At 23.7% G+C, this 15,414-nt stretch overlaps 5 protein-coding genes across 5 annotated transcripts; 2 read left to right on the top strand and 3 right to left on the bottom strand.

Moving 5' to 3' along the window:
* Positions 1-361: 361 nt before the first annotated feature.
* On the bottom strand, positions 362-1,768 carry PBANKA_0932400 (berghepain-2; the record flags this gene model as incomplete). Its single annotated transcript, XM_034564926.1, has 1 exon — positions 362-1,768. One exon carries the CDS (start codon positions 1,766-1,768, stop codon positions 362-364), a length of 1,407 nt encoding a protein of 468 aa, XP_034421674.1.
* A 1,391-nt stretch (positions 1,769-3,159) lies between these two features.
* PBANKA_0932300 (AP2 domain transcription factor, putative) lies at positions 3,160-4,441 on the top strand (the record flags this gene model as incomplete). The annotated part of the gene is made up of 4 exons (XM_034564925.1): positions 3,160-3,455; positions 3,762-3,978; positions 4,125-4,173; positions 4,293-4,441. The coding sequence occupies 4 exons, from the start codon at positions 3,160-3,162 to the stop codon at positions 4,439-4,441; spliced, it is 711 nt and encodes a 236-aa protein (XP_034421673.1).
* Positions 4,442-4,949: 508 nt separating this feature from the next.
* On the bottom strand, positions 4,950-5,742 carry PBANKA_0932200 (peptidyl-prolyl cis-trans isomerase, putative; the record flags this gene model as incomplete). Its single annotated transcript, XM_034564924.1, has 3 exons — positions 4,950-5,441; positions 5,534-5,608; positions 5,731-5,742. 3 exons carry the CDS (start codon positions 5,740-5,742, stop codon positions 4,950-4,952), a joined length of 579 nt encoding a protein of 192 aa, XP_034421672.1.
* Positions 5,743-8,637: 2,895 nt separating this feature from the next.
* Positions 8,638-10,751, top strand: PBANKA_0932100 (palmitoyltransferase DHHC9; the record flags this gene model as incomplete). Its single annotated transcript, XM_034564923.1, has 10 exons — positions 8,638-8,704; positions 8,924-9,073; positions 9,176-9,300; positions 9,434-9,616; positions 9,771-9,807; positions 9,910-9,950; positions 10,111-10,179; positions 10,279-10,317; positions 10,403-10,466; positions 10,648-10,751. The coding sequence occupies 10 exons, from the start codon at positions 8,638-8,640 to the stop codon at positions 10,749-10,751; spliced, it is 879 nt and encodes a 292-aa protein (XP_034421671.1).
* An 885-nt stretch (positions 10,752-11,636) lies between these two features.
* PBANKA_0932000 (rhoptry neck protein 4) lies at positions 11,637-14,408 on the bottom strand (the record flags this gene model as incomplete). Its single annotated transcript, XM_034564922.1, has 3 exons — positions 11,637-11,827; positions 12,065-14,155; positions 14,330-14,408. The coding sequence occupies 3 exons, from the start codon at positions 14,406-14,408 to the stop codon at positions 11,637-11,639; spliced, it is 2,361 nt and encodes a 786-aa protein (XP_034421670.1).
* Positions 14,409-15,414: the final 1,006 nt, after the last annotated feature.

Here is a 15,414-nt window from a genome sequence, read left to right as displayed (position 1 = left end):
TTCACGTCGCTTTTTTCTACCAGTTTTAGTTTATTATAAAAAAATTGATTTAAATTATTAATTGTGAATTATCAAAATCACAACAAAAAATAAATATATATACATTACTAAAATTAGTCTATCTTTTATTTTAATATCATAGATAGTGTGATGCATATCAAAAATGTATTTATATGGAATCAGAGCTTTATATAATAAATTATAGGGTTTACTTATTACAATAATCAATGCAATGAAGTGCTATATGCATATTAAAAATGGGCTTGTTATTCGTCCATAAAGTGCAACTATATATATATATATATATTTGAATACGGATAGCGGTGCTTATTATTTTCCCTATCGGTACATAATATTATTTTTATTCAATTATAGGAGCATAACCTTGTACTAACACACAATTTCTGAGTGTTCCTGATTCGTTAGTCTTAAGTCTTATGTAACCACGTTCTCCCCAGTCTTCACCCCAAGAGTTTCTAATTATATAATAATATTCTTTAACATTTTTTTTAAGACGCTTATCATATACCTCTTCAACACCATATCCAATAAGCATAACTGCATGATTTGCAAAATCTGTACATTCTCCATCGAATATACCACCATTGTAAGATTCAAAATCATCATCTACACCTACAGCTATTGTGATTGGACCTAAATATTGAATAGCTTCTTTATAATTATTGAATGGTACTAATGCAAATTTTGAAATTGAGTATTTTTCGGTACACTTGTTAATTTCGCATAATTCTGGAACATTACTTACATATGGATAATATTTATCTTCACATAAACCATCCATGTCTATAAGATCTTCAAAAGCATATGGAAGTATACCTCCTTCACATCCAAAATTATTTTGTGCACAATCAACTAATTGTTGTTCACTTAAAGAAACCTTTTGATTTTTTCTAATAGCATATTGGGCTGCGACAACACCAGCGGTAGCAAATGCCCAGCATGAAGCACACTTTTGTTGATCTTTAACGCCTATAATAACATTATAATCTCTCCAATCAAAACTTGTATAGTTAACTTTATCGGTTGGAGACTTGTACTTACTAATTGCAGTAGTATAAGGAATTAAATGTCGGAGATCAATGCTGTGGTTTTCTTTTAGTTTATTATTTAAATATTTCATTTTAAATTCTTCATGACGCATATCACTAAATGCATTAATACCTTTTGTATACAAATGATTTTCTTTATTATGCTTTTCAATTTTTTTTAAATTTTCAGAAAAGATATAAAATCTCTCTTGTATTTCTTCAGCTGAATTATATTGTTTGTTATATTCTTTCATGAAATTGTAAAAAATGTTCACAGATTCTAAATTGTTCATAATAGATTGCATATCATGTAAATTTGTTGTGAATGATTTGCTGTCGTTATTTTTATTAAATAATACAGATTTTTCGTTATAGTCATTATTTTTATTATCTTTAACGATAATGCTATTCTTTTCATTTTGTTCACTTTCTACTATAAGTTCTTCAATTTTAGATCCCATAAATTTCTTTACTGCTTTGCTTTTTAATAAGTAATTTATTAAATAGTCATCATTCGAATAATTTTCAACATTTCCATTATTAAATGATGATTTATTTGTTCTATTAAAATATATGACGGTAAAACCAAACATACCTAAAACTATAGCCAGGGTAACTATAAGCATTTTATTTTTTCTTCGTAACTGTACATTTTGTATACCCTTATCAACAAATATTTCCTCCTCGGGTCTAATATGATGGCTAGAATGGTAATTCATGATGTATTATGTTTCTATGTTAATTTTTTTTTGCAAAATATTATGATGAATTAAATTTATATATAAATATAAAACTCCACATTAATTAAAAAAAAACATTAATTTAATTATTTTTTAATAAAAAAAAATTTTTAAATCATAGTGTATGCATATTTATATATATCAATAATTGCGCCTATAAAAAAATATTATATCTTTAATTTTCAGTTTTAAATTATTCAGTGGTAAAAGGGTAAAAAAATAAAATAACATACAATTTAGTGCATGGTTCTAGAAAATTTGTGCGTCATAATTAAAAAGGTTTCTATTTATTTGGCGATGTTATCTTATAAATACATTCTTATTTGGGTTATATATATACCAAAAAATGATAAACGGATCTACAAAACATCGACAAATACTTTATGTTTTGTTGTGCCTTAATGGGCAATGCTTCTATTGACTATTATTTATGTATATATAAAAAGTGACCATATAAATTAGCAGAAATAAATATAGATAGAAACCCCCAAAATAAAAAACCCATATTTATATATTATTTTATTTATAGTGCTTTAGAAAATTTATATTTTTTTATAATAATACCTAAAAAATATGATCTTATTATTAATATAGTATGTGCCATTTTTATAAATTTTATAAATATGAGCAATATATTGTAAAAAAGGAAACTTTTTATTCTTGTAGAGGTAATTATTTCAATATAATAGTCATATTATTAAAAATATATATATTTCAATATGTTCTATTAATTTTATAAAAATTTTATATTTAAAGGGAATAAAAATCGAAAGTTCCCTTATTAGTAGAAAAGGTCTACTTATATTAAAAAATAATATTATGTCCAGGGAACACACTGCAGGGTATACGCATATAATATATGTTGGAAATTTTTAATATTCAAACATTTTAACGTATATTTTACATACCATTTTATCATTATAATAAATTTGAATAAAGGATATTAAAATTCGATTAAAAAATGAACAATTCTTTCCTAATATCATAAGTAATTTAGCACATTGGAAAACATTTACTTTTACCTATTACGAGAAAATAAAGGAATGTATAAATGAAAATAGTATTTTAAAGATTAAACAAATATAATCTTATAAAAGAAATAAATATATATGTGTAGTTTTATGGTATCTTAACGGCGTGTATAATAATCTAGCATAAATGTTATAATGGGGGATTCTATTTTTATAAGGCCAAAAAATTTACTAAAAAATGTAAAGAACTATTCATATGTGAATATATAATATGCAAATACCTGTTGGCTCTACTGCTATATTACATTGCCTATAAGGCATAACATATATATTTTTTTTTATTATTTGTATATTTTTTATGTGAATATATTTATTATATTATAAACATTTGTTAAAATTATGAATAAATGTAATTCAATATTTTCTTTAAAAAGCGAATTCCTCGATAAACAATTTTTTTATTTATTTTGGAAGAATAATTTTCATACCAGCTCAATATGTAAAAATCGAAAAAGTTCAACATTTTTAATAAATTTTAATAAAAAAAATATAGCGGTGTGTGAGCAAAATGAAAAAAATAACGATATTGCTAAAAACACCGCATTAAGCGAAGAAATAAAAAGGGAAACAAATTTCATTCAGCATGTTTTTAAATGGGGAATAGGAAATAAATTTCGCTCGGACCCAGAAAATAGGTTATTATTTAATACGATTAATTATTTTATGTTGAATATGTACATATAATTACGTGTGCATATAAGCAAATAAAAGATAAGCATAATAATAGACAATTTAAATTATGTGCTAATAAATAGAGAAAAATAATTTAAGAAAATATTATACCATTCTATATAATCATGCTTAATTTATCGTCGCTTAACATTATAAGCATTATTTATATATACTATTTATAGAGTGTAACCAAATTTCCACCTATTAAACATTTAAAAATATATACATATTTATTTTTTATTTTTTGTAACTTTGCAATTTCAAATCAGGTTTCATCCTGTTCATAATCTTCGTCCAAAAGAAGTGACGATTAAAAAAAGCTACTTCGATTCAAATAATGAAAACATAAAGTATGAAGATTTAAATGAGCAATGGGAAGTATTTTGGTTTGAAAACAATAAATTAAATGCGAAACCATTTCCAGTTAAAAAATATGGAATAGAAGCAGCCAAAAAGGAAGCATTTAAATTTTATGAGACGCTACAAGTAAAGACTTATTATATTTTTTTGCTTATAAAAAGAGAATAATATATTTGTTTTATTTTTCATTTGAATTAAAATTTTATTGTCTTTTTATTTTTTTTGGAAAATTAAATATAATAACGAAATTTATTCCTTTTTTTTAATTTTAGTCACAAAATCGTATAAACCCCAAGCCGAAACATGAATCAGGGGTAGAAGGTAATCAAATATAGTTATTTAAAAAAAAAACAATGTAATCACATATATGGAATATTCGTTACGTCGCAGTTATATATATGTACTCATACGCTCATATTTATATTTTTTAAAACACTCAGGAGTTTACTACGACGTTGTAACGAATTGTTGGATTGCCTTACATCGATCAAATAATTTTCCCGTGTGTAAATCCTTTTCAGCTGAATATCACGGATTTGAAATGGCCAAGCAAATGGCAATAGATCTTGTTAATAAATGTAAAAGATAACATTGTAAAAAATAATTTAAGGATAATAATTATTATTACTATTATTGTTATAAAATACCCAGTTCACCATAATTATTTATAGCTACTTATGGAAAATAGTTGTAATGATTAATAAAAAAATTATTATTTTATTTTTTTTGCGAACTAGCGAAAATTTTAAATGAATAAATAAACTAAGACTAAGAACAAGACAAAAAATATACACATAGCGTATTCCAATTTGTATAAATATGCGTAAATTCCTAACTATTTATAGTTATGAGTTCTTTGTTTATTATTTTCAATAATTAATACTCCTATGAAAGGATTATCGTTTTCTTTTTTCCTTTTCATTTTTTTATGTTTTTTAATTAAGTTTCACAATATTTATATCTAAAATAAGGGACAATCCTTTATTTATATCATTTTTTTGTTTTCGCACACGTAAAACTTATTTGATAAAAAAATTATTTAAATAAAACACAATACTACACGTAAAAGGAATTTTTATTTACTGTTATAAAAGAAATTACAATACACCCGATTTTGTTACTAGGACTCTACTTAATGGTTTACCAGAATCGGTACCAACTGCTTCGATTTGAACTAGCTTCTCAATACCTTCAATTACTTCTCCAAAAACAACATGCCTTCCATCAAGCCATGGCGTGGGTACAAATAAAATAAAAAATTGACTTCCATTAGTATTTCTTCCTGCATTTGCCATTGATAACATTCCTCTTTTTGTGTGTTTTAATGTAAAGTTTTCATCTTCAAATCTACTTCCATAAATACTTAAACCGCCAGTTCCATTAAAATTTGTTATATCACCACCTTGTGCCATAAAATTTGGTATAATACGATGGAAAATCGAGTTTGTATAGTTTAGCATTTTATCATTAACTACAGTTCCTTTGCAAATACTTACAAAATTTTCGACTGTCTTTGGAGCAACCTTTCCATATAATCCAAAAACTATTCTGCCTATTGGTTTGTCATTTATGCTTATATCAAAATATGCCTATTCATTTTTCAATTAATAAAAATATAAACTTAAATGATTTCAGGAAGTATTACATGAAATTGACTTATATATATTTTTTACATTCATACCCTGTGCGTTACTTCGGGTGTCTCTGCATTGATATGGGTTTGGAACAAAGCCAGTATAAATAAGATTGTTGCAATCTAAGAGATAAGTGTGCATATATATGTGTGTTTTTGTAGATATAAGCATACATAAAAATAAATAAATAAATATAAACCTATAATATATTTATATTATTATAGTGTAGTTCATTATTTCTTACTAGCTTATTCATCTTGAAATATTAATATTATTATATATATATTAAATATTTTGTTTAATTTGTGAAAAAATCCAAGATTTTAAAAAAATAGCACAAATTATTACTTTTATTGAAACTATATATATAATATATTTTTTCTTTTTTAATTTATTTATCTACTATAACAAAATAAAAATGTAGTACCGAAACAGCACTAAAATTTTTTTATAAACATTTTTAATATTTATGCGCCCCAATAAATTACATACTTGCACTAAAAATAAACTTAAGGATATATATGTGTATATTCTATAACTATATTAGGAATAATTATTTTTATGTTTATGTGTGTTAACTTTTAACCGTTTGTAAATTTCACGTACCAAAATATTTTAGAATTATATTAAATAATTTGGAGATATGCGTTGCCTTTAAGAGTACACAATAGTCCATTCAGTACATAAAATGGTTATTATTAATTTACTTATTTTTGAAATAATTTTAGCAATATAATTATGTTCTCACTCTTTTTAGTGATATAATGCAAATCTTACATCCACATTTGTGGGGGGAATATTATTTTAAAGCAATATAAAGTAAAATAAGATAAATGAGAGGAACTCGGTATTACAATTTTATTATAAATGTTAACTTGTTGAGCTATTGTGGACTTTAAAAGAAGCTCTAAGTGTGTTTTATAATTCGATATGCTAAATATTAAATGCCCCAAATGTATAAGTCTTTTTAAAATATTTGTTTTAATTGAAAAAATGCATGTAAATTTCATAAAGTAACAAATCTGTATATGGATGATAGTTATATAACCCCATAAATAAAATAACAATAATACCCATGCCTTCACACATATACTAATTTTTTATTTAATTTAAAAACACACACATATATTTGTTCTAATTGTTAAAATGTAGAACTTATTACAAGCATTAAAAATCTAAAAGAGGATATATTTCCATATATATAACGATTTTTCATAATTTGTTAACTTTGCATTTTTGTTAAGCAATAAAAAAAAATATAAATAATGACATAAAATTTTGCACTTATGCAAAAATTTTAATATATTTTATTAGTTTATTGGTTTATATGTAAGTATGCATATTTATGTTCAAGTTTGTTGGATTACTTTTTTTTTAGTATTCTCTAATTTTATCTTTTAACGGCATTTATTTGACCCTTTATTATTTTGACTATATCAACATGAATGATAAAGCATAGAATGAATTATATTTTTTTTCTATAATTTTAATTCGTGTTTTATATTATTGTTTAATTCATTTGAATTTTGTAGTATTTCCTTCGTTTCTTTTTAAGATGTTAGGAAGTTTGTGTATTTCCATATATTTCTTAACGTTTTTATAATTTTTACACATCGTTTTGTCTGCTACTTTTAAAAACGTTGCTATATATATATGGATGCATATAATTACAATAACTAATTTTTAGAATTTTGTTAAAATAATATATTTTTTTAAATAATTATAATATCACCTTTTTTAAATACCAAAACAAATAGGCTTATATGTTTACAATGCTTTTTACTAATGCAACATCCACTAAAAAATCGTGTTTAATTCGATTTAGCTTAATAATAAACAACTTAAAAATATAAAATTAATTATTACATTTCGATAGAAACTTTAATAATATTTACCCGAGCACACCGATAAAATATAAGACAATGAAAAAAAACATGGTAAACAATTCAAGACAGGTGAAATTATTAAACAAAGATTATAAGACTGCGGCAAATGAAACTTCTTATAAAAATATCCCATAAAAAAAATATAAATAAATATAATGCTTTTGAATTTATTAATTCTATAAAATTATGTAACCCGTTCTGAATTAAAACACATCATACATAAAATAAAATACAAAACCTTAACCGATCAAAAATTAAACATTCTTATGTTTTTAAATGCACTTTTTTATATAAAAGCATTTTTTATGGGAATGATGCTAATTTCTTATAACTTTCATAGTTGTATATGCATTAGTTTAAAAACCTCGTAGCTATAAACCGGAAAAGCATAACTCCATTAACATGAAATACCTAAATATATCTTAATAATATTTCAAAACATAATTTTTGAAAGATATACAGATTAACAAAAATGTTTGTATTAATTATACATGTAATAATTTTAGAAAGTTTAATATGTGTTTTTATTAAATGAAATAAGAATTTATATGTATAATATATGATTAAAAAATTACTCCATACACATTTTGAGAGCATTTATAATTTTGTACTAAATAAAAAGATGGCATTAAATAAACACATTAAATTTTCTGATATTAAATAGCTACATTTATTTAATAAAAATATTAAATAATTTTCTAAAATGTTAAAAAATAATACACTATTGCATTATGTATAAAAAATAGATGGTATTCTGGAAAATTAAATATTTTATATATTTTTTTTAAGTGTATATATAAAAATATATTTTATGATTTTTACACCTAAATATATATTCAAATCATTGTTATTGTTATCATTATTAATGGTATTAGTGTTTTTGTTTTATTTTATATTTTTTTGAAATATATAATGTGCTAAATTAAATAAATGCTCTAAAGCCATTTTACCTCATTTATATAGAAGTTTTTTTATGCTATTTATTAAATTATATATGCACATAGCTTATTGTGAATAATAAAATATATAATGCATACCCAAATACAATATCAAATAACTAAAAAAAAACATATACTGTTGTAAACATAATAAAGTGTTTAACCCAATATAATTTCCTTGGTGCAATGGCCCTTTAAACATTTATATCAAATATTTTCCTATAGTTTACTACTATTATATTATTGCCATTGTTTTTTTACTATAATTTTTTTTTAGATATTCAGCTTTTCACTTTAAACTATTCCACATATATTTAAATATTCCACATGAATAATTATTTCTCTTTTATTATTGTAACATCTCTAAGTGTTTTTCTTTATATATGCTATCTATGTAAGCAATCGTTATATTATATATTTCTAAATAGTTTTTGCTTATTCGCTTTGATCTGCCGTTTTTCTGTCTATATTATTTCATTTATTTTATATACCTCGTTAAATGGAAACGCATGTAGTTGTATTTATAAAAGACATAAATTATCAATATTAAAAAGTTGCATATATTATTACAAGGAAATATTGCTAATCTTGTATTTTATTAACTTTTTCATAGATTGTTTGCAAAATGATCATTTAAATAACTACAGTAAATTTCTTAGAATATTCTTAGCACTAATAAGTGCTCCACTTTTTGTTCTTTATTATTGGGCGTTCGTAAAATGTTCTGCGTGTAATCCAGGATATGTTGATGACATATGGGAAAGTAAGCTTATCTCGAAATATATTTTTACATAAATATATAGCTGAAATGCATATTTTTTTTATGGCACTCATACTTAATATTCATATTTTGTTACATAAACAGTAAATGCGGAAGAAAATAATATACAAATAGAAAGCCGAAAAATAAGAAATTATACACCCAATAAATATACAATATGCGATAAATGTAATTATTTAGTTAGACCCGAGAGAGCTCATCATTGCAGGGTTAGTATAGCTAGATATATCTATACTAAATTTATTATATCTTTATACGTGTATATATATTTACATTACTTAGTTTCGAACGAAACTATATATCAAAATATATTAACATACTATTCTCTATATTTATTTGTAGACGTGTCAACGGTGCGTATTAAAGATGGATCACCACTGCCCATGGATAGGGACATGTGTTGGAGAAAAAAACCTAAAGTTTTTTTTTCTTTTCTTAATATACGGACTATTTATATCATTATATGTTAATATAACCATCATGCCACAATTTGTAAAATCGATTTATGAAACTGATGAAGCTAAGGTAAGGATTTTTTGGCCATTATAAAATCGAGTGTTGAATTTTTTATATATATCAATTAGGACTTTTTATTATATTTTTTTACTGTTTTTTATGTAAGATCTTTTCAATATCAAATACTGCTTATATTATTGTGTTTTTACTTTTTTTTCATCAGGAATCATACAAGATCCATCATACAGCAATTTTTATTAGTAAGTATAAGACTTTCATCTCTTTATATATGTATAAGTGTATATATCTTTAACAATTGTACGTTTATACACATATAATTCCTATTAATAAACATTTTTTAGGTATATCTGCTACCACAACCCTAGCGTTAGCTCTAATTTTTGTAATACTAAAACAAATTTAAGCACAAACATATAATCATAATTCGTCATTTAATGCTTATTTGTCGGTGTATGCCTTATGGTGTAATGCTTTACCAGAATGTATTACTTATATTTTTAATTATATTATTATTATTCTATATTTATTTTTATGTTTTATAGATGGTTTTTCGGTACGTATATTTTATATCGCATAACATCACAACCATTGAGTCTTCTTATGCTGATAAGGTATGTAGAAAGCTGAAAGCAATAGCATAATACATAAAACAATTATGAATTATCCAAGCATGAAATACTAATAATTTTTATATATAAAATTTTTTCCAGAATCCTTATGATATTGGCACTTATAGCAACTGGAAAGAAGTACTACAACTAATTCAATAAAAATACATATTTTAATATAATAAAAATAATTTTATAAAGGCATATATATTTTTTTTCATAAAAGGTGTTTGGAAGTTTTCAATGGAAATGGTTTTTCCCGTTCAATCCTGACAATTTGTACATAACAAGTAACTTATATAAAATTCATTTATAAGAAACATTATGGCTTTCATGTAATAAATAAAGTCTACATATCTCGCTTTTTTCTCCTCTCTCTCTCTCTCTATATATATATATATATATATATCTTTCCCTATACATTTTCTTCACTCACACACATTAATATATATATTTTTTATTAACATTAAGATTATTTGTACCCCCTAAATGACATATATATGAACATTAATAATATTGATATCAATGACACACTTTTATCTAATCACAATTTTAATTTGAAAGAAGACGATTGATTTTCGTTTTTGAAATATGGATCGAGCAGGATGCATATATAATATATGTGTGTATGCATATTTTTATTATTGCCAATTTACTTTACTTTCTTTGCGTGCAATTTTATTAAAGTTTTTGAATTATATGAATTCAAAGAATATATATTATTGCCAGTTTATTAGAGTTAGATGAAATAATTATAATTTTACCACCATTTATAAATCTGTATAATGCATACTTTTTTGTATTTATTTGCCATGGGGTGCTTAATATATATAATATGGTTACGCAGCTAGATATTTTATTTTTTTTTACCTAAATGTAGCTAAACAAATTTCGTTTTAACCTTTACGTATTTCATTTAATAAATCGTTAACAAAAATTTCCATAAAAACTGTACATATATACTATCTCGAAATCAATATAATATGATAAAATCTCCTACATGAATATACGATATTTATGAAAAATTATTTTTCTTATTGTATTTATTTATAACTAATTTATTAAAAACTAAGTCAAATTTTTTACAATTTACAACATAATTTTAGAATAAATTTTAAAAACTAAATTTCTCAAAAAACAAAAAAAATAAAGCAGATAATAATAAACATAAAAATAATGTAAACAAATTATTAAAAACGTATTAAAAAAAAATGAACATTAATTTAATGTATACTTCGAATGGAACAGATATACAATGATTCCATAAAAATTAAACAAATAAATCAATAAAAATATTAAATGTGATTTATAAACGCTTAAAAACTCAATATATATATATATACATATGTATAGACAAGTGCATACATAAATGTACTTTTTAGTATATATACAGAACATAACTTATCCAAAAGTACCATTTTACATGTATTTTACTATTTATTTTTTTTAATAAATTAACTTCATAAATCATCAAAAATGGCTTTCTCAACATCATCTTCTCCATTGTCTTTTTCATTATGATCAAAATCACTTATATTGTTTATTTCCTCGTTAATATAATCAGTATCAAGAGCTCTCTTTTCCATTTCATGTGCTAATACGTTGTGTGAGTTTGATGAAAGTAATTCTAACAATTTTTGTAACGATTTATCTGTAAAAAATAATTAAATAAAAGTGAAATTATAAATACATATATTCTTATGAAAATCAAACAAGCGCAAATATGTATATAAGTTCATATCAAATGATAAAATGAAATTCGAAAATATTGCATATGAAATATATGCATATTTTGCAATATTTGAAATCCCGTATAACACCTACAAAAAAAGCACATATCCACACAAAAAAATATACAAAGAAATAATTCATCGCATTTTAGCATTACCAACTGAGGCATTTTTAGGATTACACACTTCTTTAATTGCTTCGTTTTCGCTCTCTAATAAGTAGCTTAAATTATAAAGGCGATATAGAATTTCTTTTCCTTTAGTATTTAATACATTTAGCTTCAAAATGTTCAAATTTGCTGAATTAGTTGATTGTGGATCTGTGCAATTAAATAAAATATCTGTTAAATTTAAGAGAGTACAAACTGATATGACTTTGTATAGTGCTTTCTTTTGATCTTTATTGTTAGAATAATTAAAATAAGAGTTAATTCTTTGAGCAGTAGCTGCATAATATCCACTTATATGTGCCTTAACTAAATTTCCTAATGAACCAATAATGGATGAACTTGGAGTTTTATTGTTTTCATGATTAAATGGTATTGTTGAAATGTTTCCACTTGTTCTCATAAGTTTAGTACAATAATTAAATACTTTTGATTTTTTCATTTGTTCTAAAGATTTACTATGTTCTTCATTTTTACTATATCTTTTGTCTATTGTTAATAATTCATCGATTAAACCTAAAAATGCATGATCATTATTATCTTCAAACCCTAAAGCATTTTGATAATATTTCCATTGTTGCATTAATATGGATGCACCTGAACATAAAACATTTAGTTCGATATTATTTTCAAAATCATTTATAGAACCGTATTCATCAGTAGATAGCCAACTGCTAAACATAATAGCAAGACGTTGTGATAATTCTCTTGGTGTTATACTTATAATCAAATTATTAACTGGACATTGACTTCCGTTTGTCTCTTTAATAATTGGTGGAAATTTTGCATATGAAACACCTATTTTTTTTAATATTTTGATTTTGATGTCTTTAAACGATTCACTTAATGCTGATTTATTAATATTCATAGATTCATAAAATTGTGAATAATTATCATAAGACAATTCAGTTAATATTTTAAACATTTCTGATAATATTTTATCACATGTTTCAAGTGAAATCAACTCTAATCTTGAATCAAGAGAATGTTCATTTATTTTTAATCTTTTTAAAGCATCATAATATATTTTAGAAATAGTTTCACTATTTCGCATACTATTAATTTCACTCAATCCTTTTTTAGAAACATCCATAATTTCGAATATTGCTCTTTCTGCTAATGATAAATATATATATTTCTTTTTTAATAAATTATAATTATAAGGATCGGTAATGCTATTCATTCCTTTATCCATAATATCACTATGATTTCCATTAATATAATTTTCAAGATTGTGCCCATAATCATATAATAAAATATTTGAGGGACTTTGTAACGAGTCTTTAAATGAAAATTCTGTATTAGAAGATCCTTTATGAGCTCTATAAGTATTTCCAAAAGCGGGTGCAGAAGCATTTCCAAAAGCGGGTACAGAAACATTTACAAAAGCAGGTTTTCTTAAATTCGAATATCCTGAACTAGATGAGCTTGAACTTGTCGTATCACTAAATTGACTGATGTCTGAACTAGAACTGTTGTGTGCATATATATCACTATGATCTTTATTATTATTGTTTATGTTGCTTTGGTCCCCTTCTGCACTGTGTTCACCCTCATCTCCACCACTATGTCCATTTTCAGTTTGTGCATGTTCAGTATTGTTTACATTTTCAGTTTGTATATGTTCAGTATTGTTTACATTTTCAGTTTGTGCATGCTCAGTATTGTTTACATTTTCAGTTTGTATATGTTCAGTGTTGTTTACATTTTCAGTTTGTGCATGTTCAGTTGTGATATTTTGATGGTTCGCATCATTATGATTTGATTCTTGGATGTCTGAATTATTGGTTTGGTTCGAAGGATTATGTTCTGGAGTATTGCCATTATTGTTATTATTATTATTGCTACGCTCGTTTTCGTTATTTATTTGTTGAGAAACCTGTTCAGATTGACCTTCATCATGTTCTTTATGGCTTTTTAATTCTTCAGTATTATTTGGATGGTGTTCAGAAATATTTACTGCGTTTTGTTGTTCATGCCCTGTATTGGCAGCATCATCAGCGTGCTGCACATTTTGATTAGAACCCTCTTCTACTTTTTCATCTTTGTTAAAAAAGGAAAATCCCCAAATATCATCATTATCTAAAAATGAAAATTGGCGTTTTTTAAAATTATGAATAAATGAAGTTAATAGGAATACGCCTAGTTTTTCTTCCAAACGTACTAGAATGTACACACACATGCATATTCGCCTATATATTATTATATATACTAGATATATTTAAAACATATCATTGGGAATAAAGTTTTATCTACCTTGGATTGATTTTGCGGTATGAATAAATGTAGAGAGCACTATGAAAATGCATACATAAAATAACCTTAGGCCAGACATTTTATTATATATTTTAGAATGAAAGCATTTTATTTTTTTTTGTTTCAAAAATATATATTCATATATAATTGATAAAACAAATTGGTTTATATTTCTAAATACTAATGATAATACATAAATAAAATAAAGTGTTGTAAAAAGAAAAATAACTAAAAACAAAAAAAAAATAAAAACAAAGAATACTGATAACCAATGAAAAAGAAAAAAACTTACACACTTCTAGAAAAGACAAAATTGTACATAATGCTATAAAATATTTTATTTATAATATATTTTTTTTGCCTGTATGCATTATTACTAGTTAAATGTATTTCCTGGTGCACTAAAGTGCATTATTAATACCTTCAAATAATACAGTTACAGCATGTACACCAAATTACGAGAACTAAAAATTATATACATATTATAATTATAGTTATAAATTTAGCAATAACTCACAAAAACACTAAGTACTTAAAGCATTTTTTGGTAGCAGTATATCAATGTATTGCCAAATGGGCGACAAATAAATGGCATAGATATAAATTATATTATGCATATATTTGGTATAAAAGTCCGGGAAATATTTTATGCAAGAATATCATGCCATATTGTAAACTTACGAAATAATATTTATTACCAATGATATGTGAATGCCTATAAGGGCAACAAAAAAAAATACCCATATGGAAAAAATCAAAGAAATTATTTAAAAATAATAGTATTGTTAAATATTTAAATTTTATCATCATATATGCATTAAAAAATAAGCTAATTTTAAAAAAAGTAATGAAAATTTAATACAAATTTTATTAGCAATTATTCAAATGAAATCAAAAAAGACAAAAAAAAAGAAATTTTGTATATGCATACTAAAATTAAGCAATTATATATTTTTATTAGTGATAATATGTATAAGGAATAAATCCAATAAAATTACAATAATATACACTTATTAAGTATTCATTTTATCTATATGAACAATGCATATTAATTTATACAAAAAAATATAATAATAATAATAAAA

The sequence above is a fragment of the Plasmodium berghei genome (assembly GCF_900002375.2).
Source record: "Plasmodium berghei ANKA genome assembly, chromosome: 9".
NCBI lineage: Eukaryota > Apicomplexa > Aconoidasida > Haemosporida > Plasmodiidae > Plasmodium > Plasmodium berghei.
Note: the sequence above shows the minus strand (reverse complement) of the source record. Positions and strands in the feature narration are given on the sequence as shown.